At 48.9% G+C, this 17077-nt stretch overlaps 7 protein-coding genes across 7 annotated transcripts; 4 read left to right on the forward strand and 3 right to left on the reverse strand.

Annotated features, from left to right (window-relative positions):
- Positions 1 to 97: 97 nt before the first annotated feature.
- On the reverse strand, positions 98 to 1072 carry EDB82DRAFT_523159 (uncharacterized protein; the record flags this gene model as incomplete). The annotated part of the gene is made up of 2 exons (XM_025733281.2): positions 98 to 907; positions 977 to 1072. 2 exons carry the CDS (start codon positions 1070 to 1072, stop codon positions 98 to 100), a joined length of 906 nt encoding a protein of 301 aa, XP_025584203.1.
- Positions 1073 to 3529: 2457 nt separating this feature from the next.
- Positions 3530 to 5342, forward strand: EDB82DRAFT_495071 (uncharacterized protein). The gene is made up of 4 exons (XM_025733282.2): positions 3530 to 3766; positions 3844 to 3882; positions 4093 to 4872; positions 4922 to 5342. Exons 2-4 carry the CDS (start codon positions 3852 to 3854, stop codon positions 5185 to 5187), a joined length of 1077 nt encoding a protein of 358 aa, XP_025584204.1. The 5' UTR covers positions 3530 to 3766; positions 3844 to 3851; the 3' UTR covers positions 5188 to 5342.
- EDB82DRAFT_495073 (putative MFS transporter) lies at positions 5343 to 6193 on the reverse strand. Its single transcript, XM_025733283.2, has 2 exons — positions 5969 to 6193; positions 5343 to 5915 (listed from the first exon to the last, which is right to left on the reverse strand). Exons 1-2 carry the CDS (start codon positions 6039 to 6041, stop codon positions 5524 to 5526), a joined length of 465 nt encoding a protein of 154 aa, XP_025584205.2. The 5' UTR covers positions 6042 to 6193; the 3' UTR covers positions 5343 to 5523.
- On the forward strand, positions 6194 to 7873 carry EDB82DRAFT_495076 (uncharacterized protein). Its single transcript, XM_025733284.2, has 2 exons — positions 6194 to 7090; positions 7141 to 7873. The coding sequence occupies exons 1-2, from the start codon at positions 6284 to 6286 to the stop codon at positions 7468 to 7470; spliced, it is 1137 nt and encodes a 378-aa protein (XP_025584206.1). The 5' UTR covers positions 6194 to 6283; the 3' UTR covers positions 7471 to 7873.
- EDB82DRAFT_459334 (peptidase family M1-domain-containing protein) lies at positions 7871 to 12847 on the reverse strand. The gene is made up of 4 exons (XM_025733286.2): positions 12171 to 12847; positions 12049 to 12121; positions 11472 to 11949; positions 7871 to 10776 (listed from the first exon to the last, which is right to left on the reverse strand). Exons 1-4 carry the CDS (start codon positions 12644 to 12646, stop codon positions 7946 to 7948), a joined length of 3858 nt encoding a protein of 1285 aa, XP_025584208.2. The 5' UTR covers positions 12647 to 12847; the 3' UTR covers positions 7871 to 7945.
- Positions 12848 to 13198: 351 nt separating this feature from the next.
- On the forward strand, positions 13199 to 15570 carry EDB82DRAFT_126877 (major facilitator superfamily domain-containing protein). The gene is made up of 3 exons (XM_025733288.2): positions 13199 to 13596; positions 13650 to 14761; positions 14813 to 15570. The coding sequence occupies exons 1-3, from the start codon at positions 13363 to 13365 to the stop codon at positions 15069 to 15071; spliced, it is 1605 nt and encodes a 534-aa protein (XP_025584209.1). The 5' UTR covers positions 13199 to 13362; the 3' UTR covers positions 15072 to 15570.
- A 1-nt stretch (position 15571) lies between these two features.
- Positions 15572 to 16542, forward strand: EDB82DRAFT_126903 (uncharacterized protein). Its single transcript, XM_025733289.2, has 3 exons — positions 15572 to 16107; positions 16162 to 16397; positions 16447 to 16542. Exon 1 carries the CDS (start codon positions 15736 to 15738, stop codon positions 16102 to 16104), a length of 369 nt encoding a protein of 122 aa, XP_025584210.1. The 5' UTR covers positions 15572 to 15735; the 3' UTR covers positions 16105 to 16107; positions 16162 to 16397; positions 16447 to 16542.
- The last annotated feature ends 535 nt before the right edge of the window (positions 16543 to 17077 follow it).

Genomic DNA, 17077 nt, shown 5'->3' on the forward strand with positions numbered 1-17077 from the left:
TTCTGCGCTCCTGTCTTTCCTCACTCCAATTGCGTGGCCTCACACTATCCTATAGAGCAGGATGTTTCTCACGGTCCACGATGGTGTCCTTCCCCTCCTAGGAAACGATAATGTGGTTGAAATGACCCGGAACCTTGTCACGGCATTTGTCACAGTCTGATCGGTATCCGATGCTAAAACTCTTCTTCATGCCGGGTTGCCATGTCCAGTTGTTGACGGTGTGTCGACTTCTAATATGACCCCGTCGAGGAGAAGGTGTTGTAGGGTCACCTTCGCCATCGGCCGCCTGCCTTGGGCAGATCGGTTCTGCATCCATCATATGGTGTTCCACATCATGAGGAGGCGATGGCTGAACTTTCACGTTGGGATGCCCCATGCCTGGAGACATGTTCTCATGATTGAACTGTACCGTGATAGGGGTGATGGGTTGGCATACCATGGAATCGTCACCTTCGGAAATGGGCGAGGGGAGGCGTCGTTCGTTTTGAACGGCGTGCCATCCTCCAGCCATTGTGCGAGGAACGCTCTGATCTTCGTTGAGGCCGGTGTTGTGATGTCCAAGGTTTGCAACGCCGTTGGGAGGGGCTGTCATTGGCTGTTGGCCTCTAACCTGTGCGGCAAAGCTGGGCTGAATGGGAGTAGGCATGCGCCCATTGGAGTTGTCAGACTCCAACTGCATCATGCTCAATCGGTCCGTTTGTTGTTGCTGAATCTGATTTGTTTGCATCATGTCCATGTCAGAATAACCATGATTTAGTGGCGTCATGTTTGTTGACGGCCATTGCGAAAAGTTAGTTTGTTGGAATTGATCATGGCAAGCCATGTTGGAAGGCTGCATGGACGAATCGGGTAGCCATTGTTGTGCAGTTCGAGGAGATGCACGAAGAGGAAGACACTGGAGTCGTTTCTACGAAAGTCAGAATTTCGTATTTAAAAAAAACCTGGTTATCATTGTCATGATGGTCGGTCAACTTACATTTCGGTGCTCACCGAAGCTCATGCCATTCGCAGCGAGCTGTTCTTCTTCCCGACCCCGTTTTCGCTCAAAGGGATGTTGCTGTGCGGCAAACATCTTGTCTTGTCTTGTCTTGATGCAAGTTGTTCGTTACTCGTTGTTGATGTTGATGTCTAGAAATTACACAAGTTGTCCGACGAGCTGGATCGATCAAGTGATGTAGACCTTGCTATCGGACCCTGCGTATCAATGCGGGTGGATACAGTCAAAGGTCCCCCGGGAAAGTCGTACAGTAGTAGTGCTCGCGGGGATATCCGATGTAAGGCGATGGATGCGTGATGGAAGTCAGATTTAAAAAAAAAAAATTAAAATAAAAAAAAAGTGATTTGGGTTTGATGGTGATGCTGTTGACAGAATATGAATAGAATAACGTCAACGATAGACAAAGCAAGTGTAAGAGGTTGGGCTTGGGTTAGAGTTGAGTTCACGTGGAAGTGGCGGCCTTGATCAAGGATGGCAGCTGGGAAGCCACGGATAGTGGATCGGAGGCTGTGACGGGGAGGGGGAAGCTTGGAACGCAGGCAGTAAGCCAGGCAGATAGAGCGAGAAGCCTGAGAGGCTGGGGCGTCTTTTTGGGGCTGGCTGTCACTGAGACAATGGAAGGAGCGGGGAAATAAGGCGGTCTATGCTATTCTCGATTTGAGGGTATGTCTCGGCGTTGGGTGAAGCGAAGAAACCGTTTTGTATCGGATGGAAAGTAAACAAAGGGTCAAAGTCAAACTGCACAGCAATTAATGATGAATCGAAGAATGAAATGTTGATGAAAAGCTGAATGATGAAAAGGAGTGAACGTCACTGACTTCAACTGCCAAGTCAAAGGGAAAGAGAAAAGAGAAAAGGGGTTGGTTCTGTCTGTGAATCAAGGTGGAAAAAGAACAAGGCCAAAGTTTGTCAATGAATGGAGACCAACAACGCCATGGCGCGAATTCGGTTCACTACACCAGACGATCGGATTCCTACGACTCTCGCCGTGGGGTCGCCGAGAACCCGAGCGATCCCTTGTTGAGGGAAAACGATGATCTAATTGACCCTTGACACGAGGCTTGTCTTGTCATGCTTGTCATGCTTGTCATGCTATCTTCTCTCCATCACGAGAAAAGCAAATGTAGGTCAAGAGACGGGCCAGACTGGGCTGGGCTCAGTGGACAGCCTGGGCTAACAACAAGGGTCTCACGGGCCAACAGGTCCGCAGTACGAGGCTCAGACGTAACACGGTTCACTACATTTCAACAGGTCGTGAGAGTCGAGTCGACATATTGTCAACGGAACTTGAATGTCTAGTTAGGTTTCAGTTGTGTTTCGCTTGGTTGAATTCCCGTCTTTTCCGTCTAGTATTGTTCTGAGACGTTGCAACGGGCTTCTTGATTTGATTCGGACATGTCTGAGACAACTTCTGTACTTGGCTCAGATCGCTTGGTTAGACTCTTCGGTGATTGACCTTCCGGTCCGTGCTGTAGGGTAGTGTCATACGAAAATCATGGATAATATCAGAGGAACCATTTGCTTCAGTAAGAAACACGAACTCTTTCTCCATCTTGTGACACCTTGTGTTTGTAGTAGCATTGGTTTGGTTGATGCATCCTCCCACGTAATTTCCCATGTTTTGGTGGTTCATTAATCCCCCCCTTTTGTTTGGCGACACACATTCCTTTGTGCAACTGATGAACCTCACAAGCTCTAAACGTGGGGAGATTTGCAAGCCGCCACGATACCAACAGACCCTGACACAAATATTCTTGCATGCCGACGTCACCAGGAATATCTCCCTTATTCCACTTTTTCTAAATACAAATCCTACGAAGGCGAATTACTCATATTACCTGTCAAGGGATGAGAGAGATTATCGCATATTATTTCACGTTGTTTTCTCAGACGCGTTTATTGGTAGAGAATAAACAACACTACGATTGTTGTGGTATACCCTAGTTTCTTAGACCAGACCCTTGGACCCTGAATGGGAAATCTACAAAGCCAAAGCCAAAGCCTTCATGGACCCAATTAGGAGTAAATATAAGTTGAATGGGCTCTCATGTGGCCTCAAGATGCGTGAATCTTGTCTGTACCAATCGTACTTTACAACTCGTAAAGAAAAGGCTAATGCAGTACAACAGTAAACACACAGCATGATAACCTCTCACAGGTTTGTGGAGGTTGCACCCTTTCGTGCGGAATGGGTAGAACGTGTGGCGGTAAAAGTGATCATCCGTTCCTTGCATGCATATTGTGTTTACAACCAACCCAACCTCCGACATAGGCGGTACATTGTCCAACTATATCACATTGATTAAGCTGATATTCTAATGATATAAAGTCTTTTCATCTTCACCTCGTCTAACCGAGAAATTAGTATTCTGCGGACCCAAAATCGGAGCCAATTGAGCTTAGACCATTGATAATTATGAAATTCTAGAACCCTGACGTAGTGAACCCAATGTATTTTGTATATGTCCCCTGCAAAAAAACCGCCTGCTCGAAGACCCCTCGGTGGGGTCCCCCTCCGAAGCTCCTCCGGTGCGGTGCTACGCTGGGTTGGCCTGAATGCATCCAGAACTTTTGAGTCACCTAAGAAAGAAGGATAAAAAAAAAGTGCGTCTACTTGTTACTTCAAACTTGCTCGCATCAACTTGTCAAATTCAGCCTCGTGGCGTTTATCTTGAAGTTTCCTTTGACTCACCCATCCATCGCCTACTCCATCGCCTACTCCGTGGGAGCTACACACTGTCTAATCTAAATACCACGACCCGCCCAAAGGTAATTCGAACCCCTCCATATCAAAATTTCTAGTTGCAACAGGAACATCCTAGCTCACATATTCACAACGCCTTCAGCTGTCGACATGACCACCATCGCTGCCGATGATACCAGAGGTTAGTGTTTCCCATTGAATTTGTCCTTTTTGGCCCTTATTGGGGTTGTGCAGAGGACTCATGATGCTTTGTGGCAACCCTCTCTCATGGCAAGCCATGAAGATGACAACTGCAAAGCTTCAACAGTTGTCCTATACTGCCAATGCTTCAACCATCCACCCCTCGCACATACATGAAAACACATCAAGTCCATTGACTAACACAAACCAGTCCTCGGACAGGATCCTTTGATCCCTCCCGCTCTCCTCACCTCCGAGATCCCTCTCCCCGAGAAGGCCACAAACACTGTTGTCAAGGGCCGTCAAGATGCTGCCGACATTGTCCTCGGCCAGAGCGACAGACTTCTCGTCGTCGTCGGTCCTTGCTCCATTCACGACCCTGCTGCCGCCCAGGAGTACGCTTCCAGACTCAAGGAGCTCTCTGATAGACTCTCCAATGATCTCTGCATCGTCATGCGCGCCTACCTCGAGAAGCCCCGAACAACCGTTGGCTGGAAGGGTCTCATCAACGATCCCGATATCGACAACTCTTTCAAGATCAACAAGGGTCTCCGTGTTTCCCGCCAGCTTTTTGTTGACCTAACCACTCAGGGTCTCCCAATTGCCACTGAGATGCTCGACACCATTTCTCCTCAGTTCCTTGCCGACTGTATCTCTGTTGGCGCCATTGGTGCCCGTACCACCGAGTCCCAGCTTCACCGTGAGCTTGCCTCTGGTCTTTCTTTCCCCGTCGGTTTCAAGAACGGTACAGACGGTAGCCTTGGTGTTGCCATTGACGCTATTGGCGCTGCTGCCGCTCAGCACCACTTCATGGGTGTCACCAAGCAGGGTCTTGCTGCTATTACCCGAACCAAGGGTAACGAGCACTGCTTCGTCATTCTCCGTGGTGGAACCAAGGGTACCAACTTTGACAAGGAGAGCGTCCAGGCTGCTAAGAAGGTCCTTCAGGACAAGAAGCAGAAGGAGGCCATCATGATTGACTGTTCCCACGGTATGTTTGACAACTCCCCTTTGACGTTATCAGTTCTAACTTGCAGCAGGAAACTCTTCCAAGGACCACCGAAACCAGCCCAAGGTTGCCAAGGTCGTCGGTGAGCAGCTCCGTGAGGGTGAGAAGGCCATTGTTGGTGTCATGATCGAGTCCAACATTGGCGAGGGTAACCAAAAGGTCCCCGCCGAGGGCCCTGCTGGTCTCAAGCGTGGTGTCAGCATCACTGATGCTTGCATCGGCTGGGAGGACACCGTCACCGTCCTCGAGGACTTGGCTGATGCTGTCCGCACTCGTCGCGAGCTCAACAGCTCCTAGACGGATGCTGCTGTTGCGGCGTAGTAGAGGGGAGCGAAGATTCGGTATTGAAAATGGTAAAAACTGGGAGTTAATGATTAGACCTGGTAAGGAGGCCAGAAGGTGGAAAACTCGGCGCACATAGGGTGTATTAAAATTGTCACGATGCCTGGTCTGTTTTTGAAACATAATTCATGAATGATCCAACTGTACTAGTAGTTATGATAGGGGGTCAACCCCATGTTAAATCGATGGAATCCAACCAACGCCGAAAGGCCTTTCTACCCAATATCCGAGGCCGTCAAGTCGCGCCTGTTTCAACCAAGATGAGTTCGATATAGTGCTTTATTCATAAACTCATCGGAAGTTCCCCTGCATGGGAGCATAGTTGCTACCCTGTCTTGGAAACGCACCCCCTTGACGCATCGCTACAACCTTTTTGAAAGCAGCCCAGCCCAGCAATCCGACAGTCCCAACGATAAACGCCCAAACGATAATCTTGTCCTTGTTGCTGTCGCGCTGGAAGCACATGGTCGAGACATCCTCCTCGGTCGCGTCTTTACAGAAGTCAATGCCTTGCTTGAGACAAAAGGCCTTGGTGCATTCGGAGCATGATTTCGACTTTGAGCGTGGCTCGAGCTGGACTGTGGGGAGATCGACGACGGAACGGCGGAGGGACTCGTCTTTGGGGCCGAGAGGGATGATGGTGCTGTTCTTGAAGCATGTGCATTTGCAAAAGGTGGGCGTGGCTAGAAGGAATGTGTTAGCTATTGCAAGGGTTTATCATGGAGTTTGCGCGTACATGCTGCTGCTAGAGAAATGAATGCTCCCAAGAGGAGAATAAACAGAGATATTCGTGCCATTTCGGCTATCATGCAGCTGTGATTTGTTGCTTATCGGACATGGGAGGTCGCACGTCAACCACTTGAGGCTATCGATAGTTGACGATGGGTGGGTCAGACACCGGTATCCACCTCAGCCTCGTAGACTCTTATTGGTCAATACCATCACACTGGAAAAAGTTCCATATCGAGTTATACCTCTAACCAACGACCCCATCACGAATCCTTTTTTGACCTCAGGTCACCTCCGATACCCTCCAATTCACCATCTCATAATGCCTCGAATACCGAGAGTAGGCGCATTCGCCTCGCTACCGTCGGCAGTAGCACCCATCAACCGAATCCCCTTCGTCGCCCGCGCCACATTCTCTACTTCCACACCCGTCAACGCTCTCGGCAACAAGGCACAATGGATCCGAAAGCAGCTCTGGAAGGGCGATGCTCCCGGTGCTGAGGATCCCTATAACGAGCGCCCCGAGCCAGAACAACCCACGAATCTGCCCGATGAGGCCAAGGAACTGTTAAGTGTCGACCGCAGACCTTCGCCTGTGCGCAACACTCGTCTTGTGTTGCCGCCCAGCAACTCCGAGGCTTTGACTGAAAATGAGATCGGCGCTGTTGATACTGGATATACGCCTGCGACTTCACTTGAGGATCTGGAGGAGATTGACACTCTCAAGACGTGGTGGGAGCAGCCCGGCCATTGGGGCGAGGAGAGCGAATTCCAGGGCTTCGGCAAGGCAGACCGAGTGAAGGACCAGGTTGTGTTGGAGGTTTATCTGCGTCAAGCTCTGGTTGAGGCGCTGTCATACCAGCAGCGAGGTCTTCTCGAGGAGTACGCTGTGAAGAAGTGGCCTCTTGGAAACAGAGCCCACCTGGACAGGACACTCTCCGCCGGTATTCTATTCGAGAATGGAAAGGCTCAGTTGAGCTCTCACTTCCGCATTGTGACTGAGAAGCTCAAGGCTAGAGAGGCTGAGGAGAGGGTTGAAATTTCCGCTGATGAGGCCCAGCAGATGGTTAATGCTCTGGACCCCTCATGGAAGACCGTTACCCTGGACAATGACCACCTCAAGTTCGCTGTACGTACTCCAATATCTTACAATGAGAAAATACGTCTAACAATACGCAGGTCCGAAAGCGTCTCTACCAACTCACCGGCCACTTCATCCCCGACGTGAAGCTCGCCGCAGCCAAAACACCACGCGAGCTAATCACCGTCGCTCTAACCATTACCAAGCGCGGCAAGAAGCTAGCCGAGGTTCTCGAGGAGGAAAAGGCTCTCACCGCCCTCCCCAACGTTACAGTGCACAGCAGGAGAGTCACACCCATCGACCGTGAGATTTCGGTTGGCCGATGGAAGGTCATCGAGGAGGAGTTGCAGAAGCGTGATCTGCCTGTTACTGGAACAGGGGGATATGGTAAGAATAAGGAGAGGGATTGGTTGACTGGTAAGGCTTAAAGGAAAGAGAAGTAAAAAAAGAATTATGAGGTGTATGAACAGAAAGAATAGGACAGACATAGTGGTGGTGTATGACCGTGTATATCTGTACATGTATAATAGACGACAAACAAATCTTGCATTGTTTTTGCCATTGTGTTGATGGAAATGAGACTATTTGTTATGATATTTTGACTCTGGCTAGCTGTTGAGTCAGTTGCTAAGGGGGTGTCTGGAAAGTCCATCTTGGGCTTAAGGGTCTTATGAAGAAATGATCTTAAAACCTTCTTCGATATCATGTTGACTTGTTAATTTCGTCTCTTACATTCAGTAGCCAGGTTTCTGGGGCCCAAAGAGCTGCGTTGAGATGGGTATACTATGAGCACTTACTTTATCGATTGATCACAGTGATACTGTTTGGTGGGGGAGTATCATAATCGCTTATTTATTCAAGTGTGGTTATTTCCTTTATCAATAACTCCCTTTCTATGCGCTTTTACAAGTATTTGTTCTGGATAAGCCACTGCTTAACATCCTCCTTATCCCTAGCGAGCCAGTTTTGCTTGGCCTTCATACTATCAAGGCTCTGAGCCAACTCAAGCTCGAATCCCTTGCTGCCCTTCTCCTCAAAGAATTTCTTGACATCGTCGATCTGGTCGGCGTGTGTGAAAGAGCTTGTTGAGATGGCCACCATGTCACCGAGGAGGGACATACCAGGGGGAAGTCGCTTAGTAAGTACATCATCCCAGTTCTCCTTAACCCATCCCCAAAGAGCATGGATACCTTCCTTGTGAGCGCGGAGACCAGCAAGAGGCATGTAGATATCCTGCGTCTTGACGTTGTCACTCAGCGTGTAAGCCAGAGTTCGCTTCATAAGGGCAGGGTCCTTGGCAAAGCCGAGTGATCGAAGAGCTGTGTTGCGCTCGCTGCTCTGCTTAGCGGTCTCGTACTCCTTGAGAACAGCGTTGTACTCAGCTTCGCCTCCGTACGATAGCACAACTCCAAATACACTAGATCGGAGATTGGGCTGTACGGCCTCTCGGTCGCCGCTGATGAACTTCTCAAACAGCTCAAAGGCCGCCTTCTTCGCAGCCTCATCCTCGACGATGGCGGCCTTGCCGAACATAAGTGCCTTGAAGCGCTGAGCAGTGAAATCGTCAGAGCTCGAAATGTTCCAGCCGATCTCGTTGGCCTTCTTGCTGACCAGGTCTCGCTGGAAAGCCTTGAGAGCCTTGTTGACATCGTCTTCTTCAAAGATCCAAGCGTCTCGAAGAGAAGCGACACGGAGGGTGATCTCATCCCAGACGATGAACTCATCTTCCGAGTCAAAACCTTGGAGGAGAGACAGCAGACCTGACGTCTTTTGGTAACCAGCGGCAGCAAGAGCACCAGCATCGGCGATCATTCCGGCTCTGTCCTCGACACCCAATAGTCCTGCCTTGGCGTTCTGTCCAAGCTTCTGGAGTCTCTCGCTAGTATAAGAGGTGCGGTAGATACCAGAGTGACCAGAGTTGACCTTGTAAAAGTCGAAGTCAGGCACCTTGAAGTCGGCCTCACGGACGTTGAGCGCAAGGTCTTCTTGGATACCCTCTTTTGTTCGAAGGTTAAGGAATACTGGGTAGAGCACCTCATCTTCCTCAGGCTTGACATCGGCCGTTCTAAGGAACCGGTTCTGCTTGACGTTGATTGTGCCCTTGGACTCATCCTCGGTGACGGCCACAACAGGGTAACCCACCTTCTTGGTCCAGATATCGGCAACACGCTCAACATCCTTGCCACTGGCCTCACTGAGAGCTGCCCAGAGGTCAGTAGTCTCTGTGTTGGCGTAGGCATGGCGGTCAAGGTAAATTCGGATACCCTTGAGGAAAACGTCCTCGCCCAAGTACTTGGAGATCATGCGAAGGACACAAGATCCCTTCTCGTATGAGATGGCATCGAAAATCTGGTTGACCTCATCTGCACGCTTGACGGGCACTTCGATGGGGTGAGAGCTGCGTAGAGAGTCAAGACTCAAAGCAGATCGCAGATCCTCAGTAACATAGCCTTCCCAGATCCTCCACTCGGGGTAGAAAGCGTTGGAAGAGTACCACGACATCCATGTGGCAAATCCTTCCTTTAGCCAGAGGCCATCCCAAAAGTCCATTGTGACGAGGTTACCAAACCATTGGTGAGCCAGTTCGTGCTGAACAACCTCGGCAACACGCTTCTTTGTGACAGCACTGCTGGTCTTCTCATCAAGGAGAAGGTCGACAACTCGGTATGTGATAAGACCCCAGTTCTCCATGGCTCCGGCAGCGAAATCAGGAACGGCAACCATGTCCATCTTGGGAAGGGGGTATTTGCTGCCAAACTGCTCCTCGTAAAACTCAAGGGTTCGTGCAGCCAGCTCAGCTGAAAAGACAGCATGGTCAAGGTTCTGGTCGGGAGTGCACCAGACTCGAATGGGGACTCGGAAGTTGTTGGTCTCGTAGTGCTTGAGATCTCCAATGATAAAGGCCAGTAGGTATGTGGACATAATGGGTGTCTTGTTATATGTGATAGACTTGCTCTTCTTGCCTGTTATCTTGGAGTCAACCTCCTTTTCGGATGCAACATCCATGTTACCCAGGCAGACCAGGTCCTTGTCAGCGATCAAAGTGACGGTGAAGGTGGCCTTGAGAGCAGGCTCATCGAGACAGGGGAATGCTCGGCGAGCATCGGTGGCCTCGAACTGGGTGGTTGCGATATACTTTGTGTTTCCTTGCTCATCCTTGTATGAAGATCGGTAGAAACCAGCCATATCATCGTTGAGAGTACCGGTGAAACGCTGGGTCAACCTAGCCTTCTGGCCTGCGGGAATCGTCTTGTCGAAGGTGATGGTTGTGGTTTGTGAGTCCTTGTCATAGTCGAGAGTGGGGGAGGAGCTGATTGTGGCACCATTGGCCTCAACGAGGGTGTCGTGGATCTCGAGATCTACTGTGTTGAGAGCAATGGATGTTGAATCCTCGACAACGTCAAAGTCGATGATAACTGTACCTTCGAACTTGAAGGTCTCAAAGTTGGGTTCGAGGGTGAGATCGTAGTGTAGCGGCTTGACATTCTTGGGCAGAACCTGGCGACCTCGACGAATGTCGAGGCTGGCACTGGTAATGTCGTTTCCGTTGCGAAGCATGGCTCGTCGACAAGAGCAGTTACGCTGCTGGTGACGGGAGATGAGAGTTGTTTTAGAGTTGCCGAGAGAAGGACGAGATTGGATTGATCGAGATGAAGTTGTTGATGTGTTGGATGGAAAAAGATATGGAGATTGAGAGGTATGTAGAGGTCGAGTTGCAGAGCATAGAGAGCTAGCTCTTAAGCTGATGTGGGGGAGGGGTCGTGAGTGGAAGATACGATGTGTATGGGTACGGGTCATCGGGTTCCTGGCTCCGACAGTAGAAGACTGTGTCAGAGTCAGATTGAGGGCATTGGGCTTACTACCCAAAGCCCGTCTCAAGCCGAACGACATGAATTGAGGCTTCATTGAATCATTGGCTGTTTATGAAACAGACCTCAAAACAATGACGAGCCGACGTTACACTTGTTCCTGGACAAAGTGATTGTTGGATCGGGAAGATTTCGCAACGCAACCCTACCTGTTGAAGAAAGCTTGGGCCTGCCAAGTGGGTAGCAGAAAAGTTGCACTCCTAAGTCTTAGGGTACAAAAATAAGTAGTCCAAGAATAATAGCATAAGGAGCATAAGCTGACCTAATAATTTCGTTTCTTATGCTTCCAAATGTCAATTTTTCTGATACCCTGAGCTGCCAAGTGTGGTTATGCGCGTAAAGAGGACCAATCGCCTAACTTAGATAGGCTATCAAAATGTCCGACTTTGATACTAAACTGCTACCTAAGTTTAGGAATCTTTAATTACTTTCATAAATTATTAAGTAAGCTGTCAAGTTCAGAATCACTTATGATCATACATTCATTCGTCTCATTTATTACTAAGTGGGTAGGTACATATAACGGGCTCAAAGACCTAGCGCTTCCCTGCGGCTTTTACTGTTAATGTCAAGATATGGCGCTTCTCCTAAGCTGCAAACTCTATCTCCAGCCCTTGCTGAATCGTAATCGTAAGTTGCACAGTGGAACGTTGATCTATTATCCCAGATGGCGCAGTCATTCTTGCTCCATCTGTATCGGACCTGAGCATCGTGATTCTGTGTGACCAGGTTGAAGAGATAGGCGAGGAGAGTGTCGCTCTCATCCTTGGACAGTCCGTTGATACGCTTGGTAAAACCCTTGTTGACAAACACTGACTTCCAGCCTGTGACTGGGTTTGTTCTGATTAGAGGATGGACGGATGTGAGTTGCTCGCCCTGGTTGAGAGGAGAGCCTCGGATGCCCTTGCGGATAGGGTTGCCAAGACGGCGCGCTTCGTCATGGAAGAATGTCGCGTCGTGGGTTGCTGTGAGACCTTCGAGGAATTTCTTCATGGGGTCTGAAAGTCTATCATAGACCTCATATCCTGATGCCCAGAGCTGACTGAGTTAGCAAGATCTACAAGCAGTCAAGACAAGACGTTTGAAGTACCACGGGTGGCTTCAACCTTGCTTGTTAAATGTAAGTGGCGGACATACCGTATCACCACCAGTCGCTGGTAGTGTATGGATCTTGAGCATCGCATAATCTGAGGGGACCTTCTCGAAGGTACTTTACCAAGTCAGTACACTCCAATCAGACGGCTTATGTTTATACGCACATATCTGAATGCCAACCGGCGCTCGCGAATCGGCTTACATCGCTCAATTGATGTGTCAAGCCACCACCCTTCTTCTGCTTCTCACTTGAGATAACACTGATTTGATCACCAAGCTCACTACCCTCTTCGGTGAGCGGGTGAACATGCAGACCTGAACTGGTAGGGCATCCGGCGAGGTCTGTGAGTCGCAGCATAAAGTCCTTCATCTCATTAGGAGTAACATCCTGGTCCTTGAGAAAGACAACTCCGCGCTGAGAAATTGTGACAGCAAGGTCACGAATGTGTACATCATCCCATTTGAGCAGGTCTCGGATTTGAAGACCGGTGAATTCACGACCGATGACTGGGGTGACGTCGAGTTGTGAGTAGTTGTCAAGACTGCCCGTGTAAGTCAAGGGCTGGTCTAGGCGTGGTCTGCTCTGGGCATCTCCGCCGAGGATATGACCAGGGAGGGTATCGATTGCAGCTGAAGGCATGATGATGCAATGTAAGCTCAAAGTTGAACAATTTCAATAGTTTGTTCTCTGACTGAGAGATAAGGTGAGATGTAGACAGTAATTATGTGAAGCTGCACTTATTGAATATCCCGGAGTCTCTTTCGGAGGAAAGCAATAGACTGATAAATAATAGTCAAGGCCCGGTAAGTCGGAAACCAGACTAACCCCAGACTGAACGTTGGAGCTAAAACGTACAGGGTCGAATCACGACTCAGTGCGACTCCCCGCACTTTAAGACGACATCGGGAGTTAGAATGGCATGCTCAGGCTTGGGAGAATTTCTCGGAGAATCTACCCCAGTTCTTAGACAAAGCATGACCAATCTTGTCGTTTGAAAGATTGCTAGTGCTCTTACAGAGGGTCGCATTGAGATCGTTCTCCGCCCGTTGTTTCTCTCAAGTTCAGTGCTTGGTGGATTATTGACCCTGTACTATGAGACTCGAGGTTACCAGATTTGGCTTCATGTCCTTATGGCGTGCGCGATCGCGCCACACCTAGTAGGGGGCGCTATTGTTGATTTGTATGTATCCCGGAGACTCTTTCGGTAGGTAGTGACCGTGTCTATGGTCAAAGTGTAGATGTTGTTATACTATATATCTTGACGGGAGCCCCAAGTTTGTAGATCATCAGCAACTAGCACTTGACATCTAGACAATCTCAAATCAACTCAATTGGTTACCACAGTTTGTTCCAATATGGGTAACCTCGATATTGAGACGAGCTCGGCGGTTGCTGACCGCACGTCGGTGGATAACATCGATAAATCGCAAATCGGAGTCGGCCGAACTGAACTGAGCCACGCGCTACCACCTCACCATGATTATGAAGGCGGCCATCGGTGGGATCCCGCGGCTACTTGGACCCCCGAGGAAGAGAAGAGAGCCGTCCGAAAGACCGATCTCAAGCTTTTGAGTTGGCTATGTCTTATGGTACGTCTATGTTTGGTTCCTTGTTTGATGCTCATTCAACTTACACGGCATAGTTCTTTGGTCTGCAACTGGATAGAGGAAACATCAGCAATGCTCTCGCAGACGACCTTCTTACTGACCTTGGCCTAACAAGCGACGACTACAATAATGGTACTACGATCCAAGTGTTGTGTTTCTTGCTCGCTGAGTTTCCTGTTCAATTCCTCACCAAGAGATATGGGTTCAAAAATATCCTGCCCACTCTCATGGTCTGCTGGGGTCTTGTATCGACCTTTCAGGCCTTTATGACTGGACGTGCAGCTTTCTATGTTACCCGCGCTCTGATCGGTACTTTCGAGGGTGGTTTCATTCCTGGTGTTGTCCTCATGGCAACTTACTTCTACACCTCCAAGGAGTTGTCTATTCGACTGGCTGCTTTCTGGTCTACACTCAACATCGCCCGTGTTATTTCGGCACTTCTCGCCGCCGGACTGCTCGAAATGCGAGGCATTGGCGGCCACCCTGGATGGTTCTGGCTTCTACTTCTTGAGGGTCTTCTCACTGTTGTCATCGGTCTCATTTCCATGATCTATCTTCCGACTTCTCCAACTGGCACCAAGTCTGTGATCTGGCGCAAGTCGTGGTACACCGAGCGAGAAGAAGTTATCATGATCAACCGTATTCTTCGAGATGATCCCGCCAAGGGTCTTACGGCATTGAAGGAGCCATTGACATGGCAAGACGTCAAGAATGCATGGACCGACCCTTCTCTCTGGGGACTCTACTTCATCGGTCTTATTGCATACATTCCAGCATCGCCTGTTCAAGCATACTTGACTTTGACATTGAAGAGAGTTGGAAAGTTCAGCACTTTGGCCAGCAACCTGCTTACTGCGCCCTCTGCAGCTCTTCAGATCTTCACCATGCTTGCGCTTGCTTACAGTTCAGAGTATTTTAACGAACGAGCATTCCACTGTCTTTTCGGAGAGATTTGGTCTCTTCCGTTGCTTACAGCGCTCTTGACTCTTCCCGATGAAGGCCGCGAGTGGGGCCGATTCTCCATCATCACCCTCATTTCGGGATACCCTTACTTCCACCCTCTGGTATCTTCTTGGATCTCTGAAAACTCATTCGATGTGAAGAAGCGAGCTGTTGCTTCTAGTACATACAACGTCATTGTTCAAATGTAAGTAATTCCCGTCTTTTTGATCAAATGAAAGAAACTAACAAAAAGCAGGGGAAGCGTTACCTCGAGTCAAATCTACCGAAAGTGGGATGGACCTTACTACAAGAACGGAAACAAGGTGTTGATCTCGATTCTTTGTCTCGCTGTTGTTGTTTTCATTGCTCAGAGACAATGGCTTGTGTATCTCAACAAGAAGAAGACCGAGGTCTGGGAGCAGATGACTCCGGAGCAACAGGCCGAGTACCAGACGGATAAGGAGCAGCGAGAGATTGACGGAAACAAACGACTTGATTTCCGATTTGCTTATTAAGTTTATTGTCTTGAGGAGGAATAATAGGAGGTGGTAATTGTATATGCCGAGGTCTATATCTCAAAGCTAGTTAGCGGTTGGCTTCTCAGCTTTAGGATACAAAAATAAAGAGCCTAAGACGTCTGATCTAAACAGCATAAACTGACCTAATAATTTCGTCTCTTGTGCCCCCAAGCCACCAATTCTTTTGATACCCTGAGAGTTACGGATAGTTATCTGTACGGAAACCGCGATACGAAAACGTCAAGCATCCACCCTGATACTTGACCTACCAATTGCCCATGCTGTATATTTAAGGTTTTGTCTGTTACCAATTTTAGGTGATATATCCGCTGTTTTCGGTCGAGTACTCCAAATCTGGGTGTCAGAGCTGAGCAATGACCCTTTTTCCATGAATTGGGTTGATTTGAGTTGGTTTTGGCAGTTGGTAGTCGCAGGTGGAAGAAGAGAAAAAATTAGTCATCAGCCAGCCTGTAACCATCGCGAAGCCTCTCAATGTCTCAAAAGTCAATTTCTTTCAACAATCAAACGCGACTCTCTTCTATCAGCTCTCGTCACTTCTTTATCAACGTTTGTCTCTCCTCCACTAACTCTCGTCAATTGACTCCACCTATCTTGCGCTAAATCATCAACCAACTATCTACCTCCCATTTAAACCTTCAAGATGGGCATTTTCGGACTTGCTACTACCGGCTTTGTCGGCGCCTTGCACAGCTACATCATGCTGTTAGAAACTGTCTTTTGGACGTCTCCCCGCGGAAGAAAGACCTTCAAGCTCACTGCCGAGTTCGCCGAGCAGACAAAGACCATGGCTGCTAACCAGGGCCTGTATAACGGCTTTCTGTCTGCCGGTCTAATTTGGTCGCTTGTTCACCCGAACCCTGTGTTTGCAAAGCAGCTGCAGATCTTCTTCAACGGCTGTGTTGTAGCTGCAGGCGTGTTCGGCAGCGTCACTACGGCCAACACAAAAATTCTCTTCGTTCAGGCCGCCCCTGCTGCTCTTGCTCTTGGACTTATTCTTTTGGGTATTTAGAAAGTAGGTGAAAGGATCGGAAACGGCATGTTTACAAGGTTGCTAACTTGCTGGTAGTAATGCTATTACATTTACTAGTCTTGACTTGACTCTGCATCTTCTGTGATATTGAACATGCGACCAACTCTGATACTAACCATCCAGATATTTCCATCTCGACATTAAAAAGCAAGCATCGGCGAACGGTATTGATCTTTCCGACACTCCAGTTCGGGGATCTTCAGGGCATGGTGTATGCACCGTCGAGACAGGCAGCCGCCACTTTTCAGAACCAAGTTCAGATAGTAATACAGGTGATGAACAAGTATCTGTTCACTTACAGTTTATGCTGAAAGGCGGCAGATCCCGTCTGCGGTCATGTTTCGGAATTGATAATCCAATACGTTGTGATACCTTACGACGGTTATACAAACCGGTTCAATAGAAAGTCAGCTCAAGCCACTCATTCGTCACTCGATTAGACTTCTAGAACGAACATGGTTGTCTTCGGCTTCCTTTTTGAAGCAAATGCGATTATTCAGGTGACGTAATAATGAAACTCTAGCTCTGACCCATTCACAGTCTGGACAATTCGGGCAACAACATTCAATGCAAACAAAAACAACTCATAGCTACAGGGCGAGGATGTTGGTGATTTCAGCGTCGCATGCATACCTGAGCTATCCATGACGATCGCCAGATGCCGCATAGCCGAACTTCACTTAGACGGGAATAACCAACTTTGTTTTCTCGGTTCTGACGGATGTCAGCCTTTACTCAGAAAACCAGTAATATCAATCGATGAACCTTATACAGCATAGTTCAAAGCCGCGAAACAGCGGAAGTTGTTGGTATTGGGTGCCCCAAAGTCCCTGCCGATTCGGTAGCGAAACATCAACTTTCGTCTCTCTTGCTTGGCCTAGAAACTCTCCCACCCTTTGCTCAAGTCTCGAGCTTCCCGGTGTGAGCGGGAGGGATGCGATCACCACACATC

Source organism: Fusarium venenatum (genome assembly GCF_020744135.1).
Source record: "Fusarium venenatum strain MPI-CAGE-CH-0201 chromosome Unknown EDB82scaffold_2, whole genome shotgun sequence".
NCBI lineage: Eukaryota > Fungi > Ascomycota > Sordariomycetes > Hypocreales > Nectriaceae > Fusarium > Fusarium venenatum.